This window comes from Apteryx rowi, unplaced genomic scaffold (assembly GCF_003343035.1).
Source record: "Apteryx rowi isolate R43461 unplaced genomic scaffold, aptRow1 scaffold_17, whole genome shotgun sequence".
Lineage (NCBI taxonomy): Eukaryota > Metazoa > Chordata > Aves > Apterygiformes > Apterygidae > Apteryx > Apteryx rowi.
The window spans coordinates 645,304-660,040 of record NW_020447974.1 but is presented as its reverse complement, the minus strand read 5'-3'; the positions used below and the strand labels follow the sequence as shown (position 1 = coordinate 660,040).

General features: G+C 35.9%; 1 protein-coding gene across 1 annotated transcript in view; it reads right to left on the bottom strand.

Annotated features, from left to right (window-relative positions):
* The window catches only part of MYO5C (myosin VC), a 37,483-nt gene that overhangs the window by 8,155 nt on the left and 14,591 nt on the right, over positions 1 to 14,737 (bottom strand). Inside the window, exons 16-32 of the mRNA XM_026060537.1 lie at positions 14,337 to 14,434; positions 12,730 to 12,816; positions 12,530 to 12,641; positions 10,911 to 11,122; positions 9,400 to 9,565; positions 8,846 to 8,992; positions 7,833 to 7,997; positions 7,512 to 7,605; positions 6,878 to 6,941; positions 5,468 to 5,648; positions 4,826 to 4,919; positions 3,918 to 3,981; positions 3,754 to 3,834; positions 3,179 to 3,359; positions 1,394 to 1,488; positions 534 to 596; positions 167 to 332 (exon numbers count right to left, since the gene is read on the bottom strand). Of these exons, the coding sequence (XP_025916322.1) occupies positions 167 to 332; positions 534 to 596; positions 1,394 to 1,488; positions 3,179 to 3,359; positions 3,754 to 3,834; positions 3,918 to 3,981; positions 4,826 to 4,919; positions 5,468 to 5,648; positions 6,878 to 6,941; positions 7,512 to 7,605; positions 7,833 to 7,997; positions 8,846 to 8,992; positions 9,400 to 9,565; positions 10,911 to 11,122; positions 12,530 to 12,641; positions 12,730 to 12,816; positions 14,337 to 14,434 (2,070 nt within the window). The remainder of the gene's footprint in view (positions 1 to 166; positions 333 to 533; positions 597 to 1,393; positions 1,489 to 3,178; positions 3,360 to 3,753; positions 3,835 to 3,917; positions 3,982 to 4,825; positions 4,920 to 5,467; positions 5,649 to 6,877; positions 6,942 to 7,511; positions 7,606 to 7,832; positions 7,998 to 8,845; positions 8,993 to 9,399; positions 9,566 to 10,910; positions 11,123 to 12,529; positions 12,642 to 12,729; positions 12,817 to 14,336; positions 14,435 to 14,737) is intronic.

Here is a 14,737-nt window from a genome sequence, read left to right as displayed (position 1 = left end):
TAACATGTTTTTAATTCTACTTGGTGGAAGAAAGATGAAACCTTCATGTCTTTTTTCTCCCCTGATAAACTGAGAAAACATCCTGCCCATACCAAGAAATCAAGATTTCTTTCTTTTTATCTCACATTTTAGGTATATTTTCTTAGTGAGAATTTAATATCCTCACCATATTTTCCACAGTAAGTCGAGTTGTTTCTTGCTTTATCTTGCTTTTTACTTCATCCTGGACTTCATCTTGCTTCAAACCATTGCTCAGCCCTTCAATTTCTTGGGTTGTGATTTTCAGTCTCTCTTTTTCTTTTAGGTCTGTTTCATTCTGGGCTTCATTTGCTCTAGAAATAGGAAGTTTTTTTCTTTTATTCTTCTTTCTTTAAAGCATAGTCATATCATACTTGGCCATTACCTATTAAGTGTACCCAGAGCTGTATGGCAAATCTTATGTTGGACGTGGAACTTCAAAGACTTTGAGTGACTTTGTTACCCCAGCCTATGACACTTACATTTCTTACATTAAAAAAAAAAAAAAAAATTACCGCCTTTGTGTTCTGTCCCTTTCTAGCTCATGATGCAGCCGATTAGACATCTCTTTCATTTTTTTCAGTAATAATTAGCAGCAAAACCCAAAACAAAAGAGAAACAACAAAATCACATTTGCTTACTGATCTGTACTAGTATTTAGTGAATCTCTTCTTACACTCACAATTATGTTTTATCTAACAACACTGAATGACATGTCGGACACTATATCAGATAAATAACTGATTATTCCACTGCACACAGAAGATTATATGGGATAGTGACTTTGAGCACTATTAAATTATTGCAGTTAGCAGCAAAGCTACTTCCAAATTAAAAAGAAAAAAGCAGCTTCTTGGGAGGACTCTAAGTTACAGAGAGACAGAACCCTCAGCAAAATGTGTTTTCCTAATTAGACAGAATCTAGCAGGAACTTTTCCCTCTATCTGCTACTCACTTCTCTGAATCCTTCAACACTCTTTCTACTTAAGACGACCTCACAGGGAACTCCTTACATTCTGAAATATCTTTCCTTTTTATGATTGTTTCCAAAGGTCATAGTCCATTGCACATATTCTCAGCAGAGTCTACTGAATACACATGCATTAATATATGCACCTAAACTATAGAACTGAAAGATCAAAAAAGGGTTAAAAAAAACAGCTACTCAGGCATATATTTTATTCTTCAGTAACAGATATAAACTATACAACACATTTTCTTCTTGGTGTTTCTTCCATTTTACCAGCAAGAAAATAAGTAAGAAAGCAATGAAGTTATCATGTAATATTGTTTTAGCTTTTACAAATTCAAATCTAGGGAATTCATCACGGTTTTTTTAAACAACTGTAAGGCTAGTGATCGCACAAGTACTTTACCTTTCAACTTTATAGTCTGTTCTTGAAGACGGTTTTCAAGATCTAATTTTTGATTTTCAAGCTCAGAAACTTGCTGTTTAAGATCTGGGATCACCTTTTAGAGAAAAAGGACATCTGAATATCTCAGCACCTTCCTCTTTTCAAACATATCCAACAATTCCTATGACACAGGAAGTCCTTCCACTGCAAATTATCAAGGACTGGGAAAATACTGTGGGGAAGTACTGCTACCTGCTTGCCTGATCTGTATAACTTTTCTCTGGGCATCTGCTGCTGGCCACTCTTAAAGATGAAATAATCAGCTAACTAAATGTTTGGCCTGACCCAACACTACCATTCTTGTGTTCTGTAGTTTAAAGTAAATTGCACTGCGGCTTTAATTTCCCTAATTCAATTAATTTTGGAAAACACTCAGTATCTTACAAAACCACTTTTTAAAAACAAAAAAAGTGACTATTCTTTATGTTTTCATTTTTAGTAACTGTGTTTCAAAAATAATTCTTTTGTTACTTTTTACTCAACAGAAAGATAATATGGTATATACTAACTGCYTGACTAATTGCACTTTCTTGTGTTAGTTTTATGCAGTTAGGTGCCTATGAGGATTTTAGACTCATAAGCCTTGCCTGCAGTTTATTAACGACTTTATATGCTTAACTGCCCTCTGGTGGAGAGCCTCAGAGCTGCACGAATCTATAACTACCATAAATCCTACAGGCGTCTATTCTTTCACTATCAAGTTAAAGAACTTTTCAGCCTGAGAGTCAGAGATACCTTTAAAGAGGCTTTAGATTGGAGGACACTAATTTCTCTCCTCTGACTACAGGGAAAGAATATGGCAACTAAATTCTGAACTTGAGTGCTTCAGTATAATGAAAATTAGAACCTGGTAGAATAATTTGTTCTTTTTTAATATTAACCCAGAGGAAGTTACAGTATTATGAAACTGTTCTTCATTAAGTCTGAAATACCAAAAATATTCCATTAGATAAACATAATGATCTGATCAAACACTAGCTATTTTTTTAATTATCAGATTAGAAATTTAAATTAGATAGGTATTTAAAAAGTTACAATGAGCTAGCTCGCTGGTCACTGCTAAACCTTTGATTCATTTTTTAGTTAAAATTCTGTATAAATAAAAAATCTAAATACATATTTGTTTTTCATGACTTCCAGTATAAAGCTGCATATCTGTAGAAATTATTATACCCCTCAAAAGTTGCTTGCATTGGTAAGAATTGCACACAGCATAACCAAAATATTTGTATGAGCTTGGCAAAGAACATCCTGGCAACATTTTGAACTTCAAAAGATCTTTTCTAACATCTGAATATTTAGCCCATGAGCATACAAGAGTTCTACGCATTCTAAATATTCTAAAGATCTCAGTGATCAATGTCTCCTTAGTCATCAACATGAGAAGTCAAAGCCTGTGTGCGCATCACATACCAAGTAAGAGTTTGCAAAATAGTATTTTACCATTCTGTGATTAGAATCAAATCTTAATTCAAGTTTATGTAAAAGATGGGGAAGTGCCTCTGTGAGGCTTTCTCAACAAGCTGTACGCTCAGAAAATAAATTCTGCTGCCTCCTAACACGCTATCCCTGCATGCAGGGAAAGAGCCTACATGGATGTTCAATCTGACACGGCTATATCTGTTAGAGCCTTGAGAATTCACAGACATGACTGCAAGATTTTGAGGGCTTTATGCCACAAACACATTTGGATTGTGTTGCTAAGTAATAAAAACATACTTTGCTTTAGTACATCTTGATCTTACCAGGTTTTCTGAAGTTAGCCTGCTAACTTCAAGTCGAATACCATCATTTATGTCATTTTCCTCTCGAAATAATTTTTGTAGATGATTAATATCTTGGCTAAGATGTTCAACTTTAAAATTCAGACCTTCAATCTCCTTTTCATAGATTTCTTTCTGAGACTGGAAGTGGCTTTCCAATACTCTGTGGAAAAAAAAAAGGGGGGGGGGAGAAAATTGCACAGGTAGTATGACCTTGATGCAATGGGTCAAGTTCAATACAAAGTGAAAATAAAGTACTTTGGTTAACACACAGACATTCCATTACATCACCTCTGCATTAAGGGAATTGGAAGTTAAACATCATATCTCAGAGGAAACACGTTTCCCAGATTGACACATACACACTTGTCTCATTGACTTAGTAAAAGTTTATAAAAATGAGTTTAAGCTACTCAATAACTCACATAATGTAGTCATTTTTCATTTGTTAGACAGATGTTCAGTACTGCACTGTCAAATTAGTCATTCAGTAATTTTTCTGTTTATCTTCCAGATTGCAGCTTGGAACTATGAACACATCAAAGACCTGGACTAACCTTGTTGCTTTTTTCAAGCCCTCATAAGCAAACCACAGTTCTCCATCCTCATTTAAGTGTTCCAAGTCCTCCGTAGAGAGTCTAGAACAAAAGATAATATCAGTAGTGCATAAGGGAATAAAATACATCTCAAATCTTTTAGAGAAACCTTAAAACAAAATTACCTGCTTCTTACATCTTCAAAATCGTAACTTTCAAGAAGCTGTTTCGTAACTTCTGACATCTTTTCTGGGGAAAAGGAAATGTTTATTATGTGAATAATTTTCTTTTCACATTCCAAATTATGTATCATTATAAAAATCAAACCAATCCCTTCATAGAAAGTTCTTTCCTGGTACACAATAAATATATCTGATTTACTACAAGAATATGATGAGGGGCTTTGTTCTACCTCTGAACACTTATGGAAAATTAGATAGGTATACCAACAATACTGTTTATTTTTTTTTAATACATCAAACTTTTGAGACAAAGTTATATCTTTCTGCTCTTGATCTGGAAAACTGCTAGAATTATATAGATGCTTTGTCATTTAGTGCTAAGTTACTACATTAAATGTCGCAGACAGAGGTTTACTCTATGACATACTTTGCATTGCAGAAGTGCTCTTATTAAGTAACCTTTTCCTAAAGAAACCCCTATTCACCAAGTTACTTAAGCATATTTGACATTAATCAGACTTGTGGCTAAAGTTAGTCTGAATGTAGGCCAGATAACATACTGTTTCCATATTCTTGGGTCTCTACTAAGACACCAACTATTTTTTCACGTGATCCTAACACACATGCACAAAACCTCAACCAGTAACATCTAGCTTAAAAGGAGAAATGGTTGAGAGCAGAATTTCCTCAAAGAGATACCCCTGATGCTGGCATTTAGTGAGCATTTTGTAAAATTCACCTGGTTTTTGTTTTTCCCCTTGCAGATAAAGATATGAATAAAATGAAATCACTGTAGGATGGGAAAGAGATCTGGGCCTTTGTTACAGACAACAAACATGGAAGAAAATTCAGAGCAGCCTGTTTCACACTGTGATTGGTAAATTCTCTGAATTATCCAGTAGGTAGCTTACCTCTCATTTCTCGCTTCTGGGACTGCACCTGCTTTTCAACATCCATTTTTTGTGTCTGCAGCAGTTCAATTTCCTTTTGCAGTTCAGGTATTGTCTGAATCAGAGAAAAATTACAGAATGTGAACAACAAAGGCCTGGGTTTCAGTTAAATCATAAAGAAAATTGTGAATAAGAACAAGTTTATACGCCAGAAGTCAGAAGGTTTAATCTGTATTGTGTTTAAAGCTTCTGGTTCTCATAGACATCCAAGCAAAACAGTAATGTGATGTAGTGAATCCATACATTTTTCTGTCATAAAATTGACTCAGAGGAAAAAAAAAAAAGACTTTACACAAAAATAGTACTTTTAGGTTCTGCTTATAAATTATATTTATGAAAAAAATCCCCCTCAGAAACTAACACTTTCTAGGAAAAAGAAGGAAAAAAAAAATCCATACATTTAAATGTATAAATATTCAGGCACAATTATTGTGATACTCTTGAATGCTACTTATTTCTGTGAGCATTAACTTACTCATATTGTGCTCTACATGAAAATGATGCAACATAGTGCTAAAAAAAAAGTGAACATAACATGTAAATAAGACACTGACATCCCCTACTTGCTTTATCTAGCAGATTCTGAAATGAGTTATACTTTACCTGTGCTTGTTTTGTAAGTTGTCCTACTTCCATTTTCAAACCATCCTGAATGATAATTTCTTGCTGAATTTGATGCTGTAGCTGAATTTTTTCTTCCTTGAGAATCTTAATTTCTCCCTTGAGCAATTCAATCTCCTTTTCATAGTCCTGTTTCTGATTTTGGAAATTTTTCTCAAGTATCCTAAACATGACAAATTGAAAAGGTGGTTTCATTTTCCTACATTCATAAGTTAAAGAGTGGGCTTTGTTTTTGTTTTATTTTGAAGGAAATATTTCAATGAAGAAAACTTAAATAAACAATAATTACTTTAAACTGCTGAGCTACATCCTCAGAATCATCTCCAAAATGGATGAGAAWGGGATAAGAATATCCCTGGATCTCCAGACTTCTTATTTGGGTACTGGGATTGAATTCAAAGCAGAACTGATTTTTTCCACTTAAAGGTTAGTTTTCTAATTCTTTGAGAGCTAGTCTACCTGAGCAGCTGTCTGCTACATTTATGGCCACCATTAGCACTGAAGAAGGACACAGCAACAGAAAACCCTGTGTCCTTGTCATTAACACAACGCATTCCTACTTTGCATTTCCTACTAGTTTCTGCTAGGATGGACCAGCTTCCACCATAATACAGCTAACGGAGAAAGTGGAAAAACTAGCAAAGAAGGCCTCTTAGTAYGATCTGAAGTTATTTGCAACTGAAATCAGATTGAGCTCAAAAGCCGCAGGGCTTCCATCCTGAGGAACACAGGACAGATTGCACTCTTCGCACTTGGGGGGAGAGCATTTGTTTGGTACCCAAGGTCCGTATCTCATCCTGGTAAAGAGTGAGACAAAAATGTGATCTGAGAGAAACATGCTGCAAAGCAACAATCATATATTGCTAAATAATATGATTTTTAATATTGCAACCAAAATACCAAAGGGAATATCCCCTATATTTCCCCTCTATTTTAATTGAATGTCCTTTATAAACACTCCCTTTCTTTCAAGCTGAATCTTTAATTTCTGTCCTTTAACATCCACTTAACAGGAAGTTTGACTTGTATGGTCATCAGCTATTTTTCTAACCCTGACTGGATTCTGAGGATATCTCCAAAGAAACCATTATACTCAGGATCTCCCTTCAAACCTCCAAAAGACGCACGAAAAGACAAGAAACTGCAAAAGCAAGAACAGTCTTAAGTCTACAAGATAATTTCCAATATAATGTGACTGACCCACAAGCATGAGCTTTTCCTTGACTGTACAGGAAGTACTTCAGTTCCTGCTTCAGTACTAGCACAGAGGTCCAAGAATATCAACAGATTCATAAGTGATATGTGAGTATAATACATTTACAGTAGGAGAAAAAGGCAGAGAAAGAGAAAAAATGAATGCTGTTTCAAAGCAATTAAATTCAGATTCCATACATTCTCTGTCTTTCTTCTTTCTGTACATCATCAAAGAGTTGCTTTGTGAGGTCATCCATTTTATCTGTCAAAAAATATTTCAATATTTGAGAGACCTTCATACAATAATGCATATTTATTAAAATGGCATGAACACAATGAGAAGTTTTTGTTTTAATAAGCAATCCTTAACATTTTTAGGCTGAAATTAATCTCTCAAGTATCATAAATTATCACAGTAATCCTGATAAGTAATGTTACAGAATAAAAAAGTTCTGAAACACCCAAACATTATTCGTCTAAAATATACTTGATCTCATGTGCTGCCTGGGTCCTTTGAACTTAGATTCTTAAAAGCAGTATATTAAATGAACCAAGGATGAAGGGACACTTTGAAGAATGCATGTGCTGCCTCTGAGACAGGAAATATAATAAGAGGACAGTTTTTTCTACTGAACGAATGAACTGTTAAATTAAAAGCATTTGCCCTACACATTCTAAGCTAGCTTCAGAGGCCTAGGGCCTTATTTAAATTACTGTAAACTGAGAATTTATATTGTTTTAATATAACAAGAATCATTTACACTTGCTGTAAAGCTGACTTTACAGCTTTCCCCCACTATAACTGCTTTAAAGCTCCTTTTAATTACTGTACCTTTCATTTCCTCAGTTTTTTCTTGGAGCTTTCTTTCTAAGGTCTCTTTCTGTTCTCGCAATTCTTTATTCTGATTCTCAAGTTTTAAGATTTTCTGTGCACATAAAAAATAAGCATAAGACATGTATTAAGAAAGAAGAAGAAAGAGATCACAGGCGGTCTTACATTTGTAACAAGCACACACAGACTCCCTCCTCCTTCCCTCATCTGTTCCCCCACCCAAAAGTAAGGTTACTTAACTCTCGGAATCATGCATTTGATAAATCTGAAAGACATTTTTAAACTAAATTACAAGCACCAAGATGATCTTGGAAAATTTACCTGTTCACTGTCCTCTTTATATTTCTTTCCTTTCTCCTCAAATGTTCTCTTCTGTGCAGTTAACTTTTCAAGATCTAATTCAAGTTTCTGAATTGTATCCAAGTCATTCGTACGAGTTGCAGCCAGATTGGTTAATCTTTCCAGCAAGCCATGATTTTCTTTACTCTATAATAAGTAACACAGATTAAAATAAAACAGAAAAATGCACATCATTGTGTATTTTTATATTCCCCTAAAAAAGTACTGCAAAAAAATTCAGCTCCATCCTTCAGTCAAACTGCACTTTTTGTTTTTTACCAGCACTATTGCATAGCTTAGTACTTTTTAAAATGAATTTTGAATATATCAGTAAATTATAACTGTGTTTACATAGAACTCTTTGTGGCTTATCAGAATAATCATCAAGCAACACCTGGACAATGCAATCTGTACTTTGCCTCTCCTCAACTATGAGGAAGCACCTGAACTATTTCTGCTCCCCACTCCAGCTAAGTCATAATCACTTCAACCAAGGATTGTTTCCATCAGCTAGATTAAAGATACCATATTAAAGACAATTTGGCCAGTATGGCTCCCTGAAACAAGCCTTGAAATAAACACAATACTGAATTCCCAAAACTCATCAAAGACATTGAACCAGAACTGTAACTAACACATCCTTCATCCTAATAAGATTAATCCCATCCAGACATGGGACTGACTAGTTATGAAACAGTAAAAAATGCCAACTGGGGACTCTTTTCATTGGCACAGCTAACCTGAAAATCTCAGTACCACATGCTTCAAAAACATAAGGAAATCCTGTAATAGACAAAAACAATAGTGTGGAATTCAGGAAAAATACTACTGGTTTGTTATAAAGGGCCATATCCCTTACATGTTTCTTGTCTTGTCAAATAAACTATGGATATTTTAAGCATCTAGTCAACACAAGAACTCTGAATAAAACTGACATGATAAAAAAAGGATAAAAAGAAATTAATAAAAAACTTAAACAGACTTGTGTCCTTCACCTGTTCCTCTATCCTTTTCTGCAGTCGCTGAACTCTGTATGAAAGCTGGATATTCAATACAAACCGCCGAATACTCTGAAATCTGCGCCTTGCAAGCCATGCACGGGCATATTTCTGAAGGATTACAGCCTTGTGTTCTTGAAGCATCTATAAAAGAAAATATTAACATCTGTCTGTAATTATCTGTGGATCAATCAGCATCAATTAAAATATTCTGTGAATCTCCATACACTGGTGATGACAATGCTTCTATCAGAAGCATCAAAATACTGAAATATTCAGACTGTGCACATATTTGAACCACCATAAGAATCGCATCATGTGATCTCCAAAAAGCATAAATCACACAATCGAATAGTTCTTACTAACTCTCAGATTAGATCTAAGCTATTGTTTATCAATATATTAACAATAACAGTATACCAATACACTAGAAGGTCTGAGAACCATACATGCAAAAGGTAAAGTATTACATATCATTCCCCTTGTCTCCATCTTTCTTACAATGCAATAATTGTTTCCAGTTCCTGAAATCAAATTTTTATTGGCTGTACCTTCCGGTATCTTTTTCTTGCTAGAAATCCTCTTGTGTAAGCTTGAATTGTTACAGCAGCCACATGGATGAGCTGGCAAAGTTTACGAACCAGGTAACCCCGACAGTATTTCTGAATAACTATAGCTGCCCAGGTTTGCTTCAGAGCTCTTGCAGTTACAGCTTGCCTTAATTCAAAAGACAATAAAGTTTACTTAGGTCACATTCGCTTTCTCTTCCTCATTCCCTCAGTCAGTCAAACAACAAAAAAAGTAGTTTGGTTGACAATTAAAATCATGTAGAACTAATTATTTTAGCTAAACACACAGTTTTTGGTATTACTTTCATGACAACACTTACAATGCAAATGGTTTATGATAATAAAGGTGAAGTTGTATCAACCAAGTACAGGATGGAGGTGCAGCTGGGACCAAAATGAGGTATGTTCCCCTGAGGTGTATTTACAGAATGTCATATTTCATTTGGTTCGTTCTTGGAGGGAAAAACCTAAGATACAGAGCCAAATCTCAATTCAAGTGACAGAAGGCCATGGTCAGTCCTAGCTCATGACTAAAAGTCATGAAAGGTGCTAATTAAATCCTGGATGGTAGGGAGCATCTTCCAAGAGCACCCTGAGGGTCTAGCATGTGAGCCCTTTTCTGCCACATGCAGCAACTGGATTTCATGGGAAGTGACAGCTAGGAAGGCTGGAATATCCTCCTTAGGGGCATATCACCATGGCATGCACTCACCAGCTAGACAATCTGATTTCTTAGTCTCTTGCTTTTATGGCGCATGAAGTCTCATGGAAACAGAAAGTGCAGGGTACTAGAGCTCAGTAAACTCATGCACTAGTTTACTTCACGTTAACTTCTTCGCATATGCCTGGCAGTAGGAAAGAGGTCACCCTGCTTCAGGGTGATAATTTCTAGAAGCAGAAGATATTGGGAAATGGCACCCACTATCTAAAAGACAGCTTTCTCTTCAATTAAAGTGAAAGAGAATGAACCATCCAAAATCTTTCAGATGTTTTTCACAAGCAAGTGTTCTGATCGTCTCTTTCTGAAATGTTTAAAGCCTAGATAGAGTCACTTCCCTCTCAATCTGCTCTGTGAATGACTGTTGCGGTCTATTGGATGAACAATTCCTCATAATGATTTGTACACACTAATATGGAGACAGTTGCAAACTGATTTTACTTTCTGCTACCTGATTTCTTCTCTGGCTCTGAAGCTAAGCAATAACCCCAAATCCACAGTTGGATCACTTAGTATTAATTAAGGACTGAGTTCCTCACAGGTAGACAGGCCTCTCAGGAATCTGGCAGACATTTGAAATCTGCTAGAGTACTTTCTTCAAATCAACTGAATGACTTGAACATTTTGAAGTTCATAATTACAACTCAGGAAAAAAAATATAATCTGGATTGCTCTTCTGTAAAATTACACTTCCAAATTAGTTAGGCATGAGTTCGACCTTCTAGGTATCTTCAGGCATACCCTAACAGCAACCTCATTTATTAGCCAAAAGTACCGTACAGTCCGCTGCCCACGGAAGTACTGCTGTATTATAATAGCTGCTTGTTTTATGAGAAGGAATTTCTTCCGCTGCAGCCAGCCTCGAACACTCTTTTGGATCATGATGCATGCATGTCTCAGTTTATCTGATCGCAGTTTTTCCAAGTAAGCAACCTGTCCTGCTCTGAAGAAGATTTTTGTTCTCCCAAATTGGTATTGGTTAGGATCCTGAAAAAGAAAACAATAGGTATATTAAGTTTTTATCTTATTTTTGCTGAGCAGACACTCTCTCCCTTGCATGAACTACCACTTTAGCCAAGCTATACTCAAATGACATGATCTTGCTAAAGAAAAACATCCTCTCTGCCTTCTTTATAGATACAAGCATGGGGAGGGGAAAACCACAAAGCAGGAAAGAAACAGAGAACGGCACCCAAGCCCCTGACCCCATGATCTCATATTAAAAGGAGGATCTGGACTTATTGTCAGGGCCCTTAATGCAGCCTCTTCGCCCTTTGTCCCAGGAGTTTGACTGCTCAGTTCAGTGCTAGCTTTTGGTGCAGATGTCTGGCCTTGAATCAGTGAGCTGTGGGACAAAAAGCTCTGGGAAGCAGGGGCCTGCGCGCCGTCATTCAGGAGCTGCTTTTAAGCTCAGACTCTTGCCCTGAGAGGTTTGTAGAAGTCAGTAGCTGGGTCTGTAGCCAGAGGGTCTCTGCCTGAGCTACACTGCAAGTACGTCTGTGCTCGGGCTTGTACCTCCCTGAGTCTGAACTCAATGCTGACATGCTGACTTGATTTCCTGGCTTAGCTTGGAGCTCCTTCATCACTATGGACTTGCCTGGCAGTCACGGCCTGTGCCCCTATCAGAGAAGGGGCTGCCTCTGCCTACCCTTGTTGCTCCCTTACAACTATAAACATAAAACTACTGAACCACAGCCACCTCTGAGGTGGAGGACTGTGGATAAATGGTATTGTTCAGCTACATGCTGTGAGTCATGATAGAGGAAGAGAAGAAAAGGTTTCATTCAAAAACAGCCTATGGGCAAAAAGTGACAAGGTATTTCTAAAGCTAAGAGGAATAGAACCACAGTTTTTAAGGTCTTCCTTATGGAAAAAATAACCCAGCATAAACTGAACAGTAAACACAACTTACTTATTAAACCACAACAAAGACCTGAATAGACTCTCTTGGGAGAAACTTTTGGCTTCAACACACAGCATGCAAAATAGCACATTTTTACAATAGTTTTCTAATATGCTGCATTACACCGTGCAAAGCCCTCTTAGCATATGCAAACTTATAATACCTGGCAAATTTATACCATTTACTATTCATTGATTTGTAAAGATGGGTAGAATATCTTCCATTTTATTAGTGAACATATTAATCACAGAGAGGTTAAATCATCTGTATAGGGCCACTTCATGAATCAATGTCACATGAAGAACAACACAAGGTTATTGAATCCCAACACACTAGATCAGGAAAGACACATTAATGGTATTTGCCTAGCAATAAGGTAAATATAATGTTACCTTTCCTATTTATGGAGTTATATAATACACTTTGGAAAAGAGACCTTTTATTAATAATAGATGCTATAATACATAATGGATCAGTGCATATAAACTAACCTGGATTAGCCGCTGCAAAACGGTCTTGCAAATCTGCTTCTTATCATTTATGTAGAGTTCCTGCTGTGTCATAAGAATGCTGTATCGGCTGAAAAACTCAATGTAAGTCCACCTGGAAAATTAAAAGTTAGCAAATCTTGCTTATTTAAAAGAGATTTAAGCATATTTTTTCACATATGAAGGCCTACTGCTACCCTTACCTGGATGGATAGCTCTGTGCACTAATTCGAATAGTTTCCAAAACACCACATGCTCGTAGTTGTTGAGCCACCCTTTTTGAGTCAAACCTAAAAAGCAGAGTTGTAGTTTATATTTTTGCCAGATTTGCAAGCTATACAAAATTATAACAATTTTACCAGCTGGATTTATATTTCTCCCTATAGGGCACAGGGCTCTCCATTTTTTTTAATGATGTCTTACTTTTTTTTTTTAAATATGTAGCGGGGAGTATCTGGGTTTTATTTCCTCAATAAAAAAGGAAGAATACATTTATTTCTCTCTTATGAAAAGTCTCGTTTCCTTTCAACACTAAGTATGAAAGTTCATATCACCAAGCAGTGAATAATCATGCTACCCTTAACGCAAAACATGCATAGAAACAAATTACCTTGGCAGAAGTCTACTGGGATTTAACTCCCTCTAAGTACTCCTTAGCACACCAATTATGAATAAACCAGAATTTACTCTTGAATATCTGGGTTCAAGATTAAGAACATAAGGAACAGAAAGACTCCCCGCACTATACCAATTCTGGATCAGAGCCGATATGCCCACAAAGCACGATGCTATGGTGTCAGTCCAGTACTAGCTAAGAGATTCCTATGGCTCATGGACAACTATATCATTCTTTTACAAACTTATTGTAAGATCTTCTGGTCTATTTTGAAAATGTTTTTCATTATCCAAACTATTTTCCCTCTCATTGTTATTACACAGAATAATGAACTCTCAGTGCAGTGACAGTGAAGCAACAGCACTTGTAACAAGTTTTGCATAGGTAGATTTTGCACGGCACTAACAAAAGCAAGCTACTATACCTTTTAAAACTAATTTAGCATCAAACAGCAAAGTTTGCCTCTTCTCTCCTACTGAGATATGAAAAAGGCATATATTTGTCAGTACACTGCCTTCCAAAAAGACACTGCATATCTGAAACTAGAAAGGTTCCACCAATCTGTCCATGAAAGAGATTAATACCTGCATGAAAGTCTACTCCTATTTACAGTTAGTGGTTACAGAGCTGGACAGAGTAATTTTGCAAACACAGAATATCTGGTGTACATGACTGTATTATAACATTAAGATGGTACGAAACTGTGGGGAAAAGACATGGTTAAGTTCAACACTGCTCTCAGTTTTTGTGATTTCTATCTCTCTTACAAATATTTTTGAGGACAAAAAGAAGTTAACACAAAAATGGCAGTGGCTTTTCTTCCCTGAATATGAATGGAAATAATCCATACAGTACAACAGCAAACATACCTACACAAAATTTCCATCCACTTAAATCTAAAACTGACAACCTTTACTCCAAAAATATTATGACAAATATGCAGACACTAATATCTGACGTGAAAATTTTTAGCATAATAAAAAATTTCTAGGATACAAATAACTATTACTGAATGATTCTACTTATGTAAGAATACAATACTGTTTTATACAGCTTTCATTAAAGGAAAAATATGTTCTGTAGGTGAAGTTATTCAACAGTAAGAAACTAGCTTGCTGACATGTAGTTTATGTGAAATAGAAAAATACTCTTTCAATTTTAAATATAACAGCTGAACACTACTAATCTACTTACTCAAAAGGCAACTTCTCATCATTTGGCTTTATGCATCTTACATAATGAGGGGTGGTTGCATTAAGTGTCTCCATAAGTAAATACAAAGAACTGCGGAACTAGAAAATACAAGACATAACAGTTTTGCTAATGAAACATTTACAGTTAAGTAAAAAGTCAAATCTCTGTTTTTTAATTCTCTGTTAGTTATTTGCTGGACACTGGGAGATTTTCTTAGGGCCTTGGTCTGAAATACAGGCAACATTTGTACCTAACAGTTTCCTATATATAAATTAAACACTGCTCTCACACTACAAAGCAGACACTCCACAGCAAATAGTAATAGAACACAGTACCATAGTTTCAGACTGCCCAGTACACATTCCTAAAAGTACAAGCATCACAGAGCAGCACATTTATAC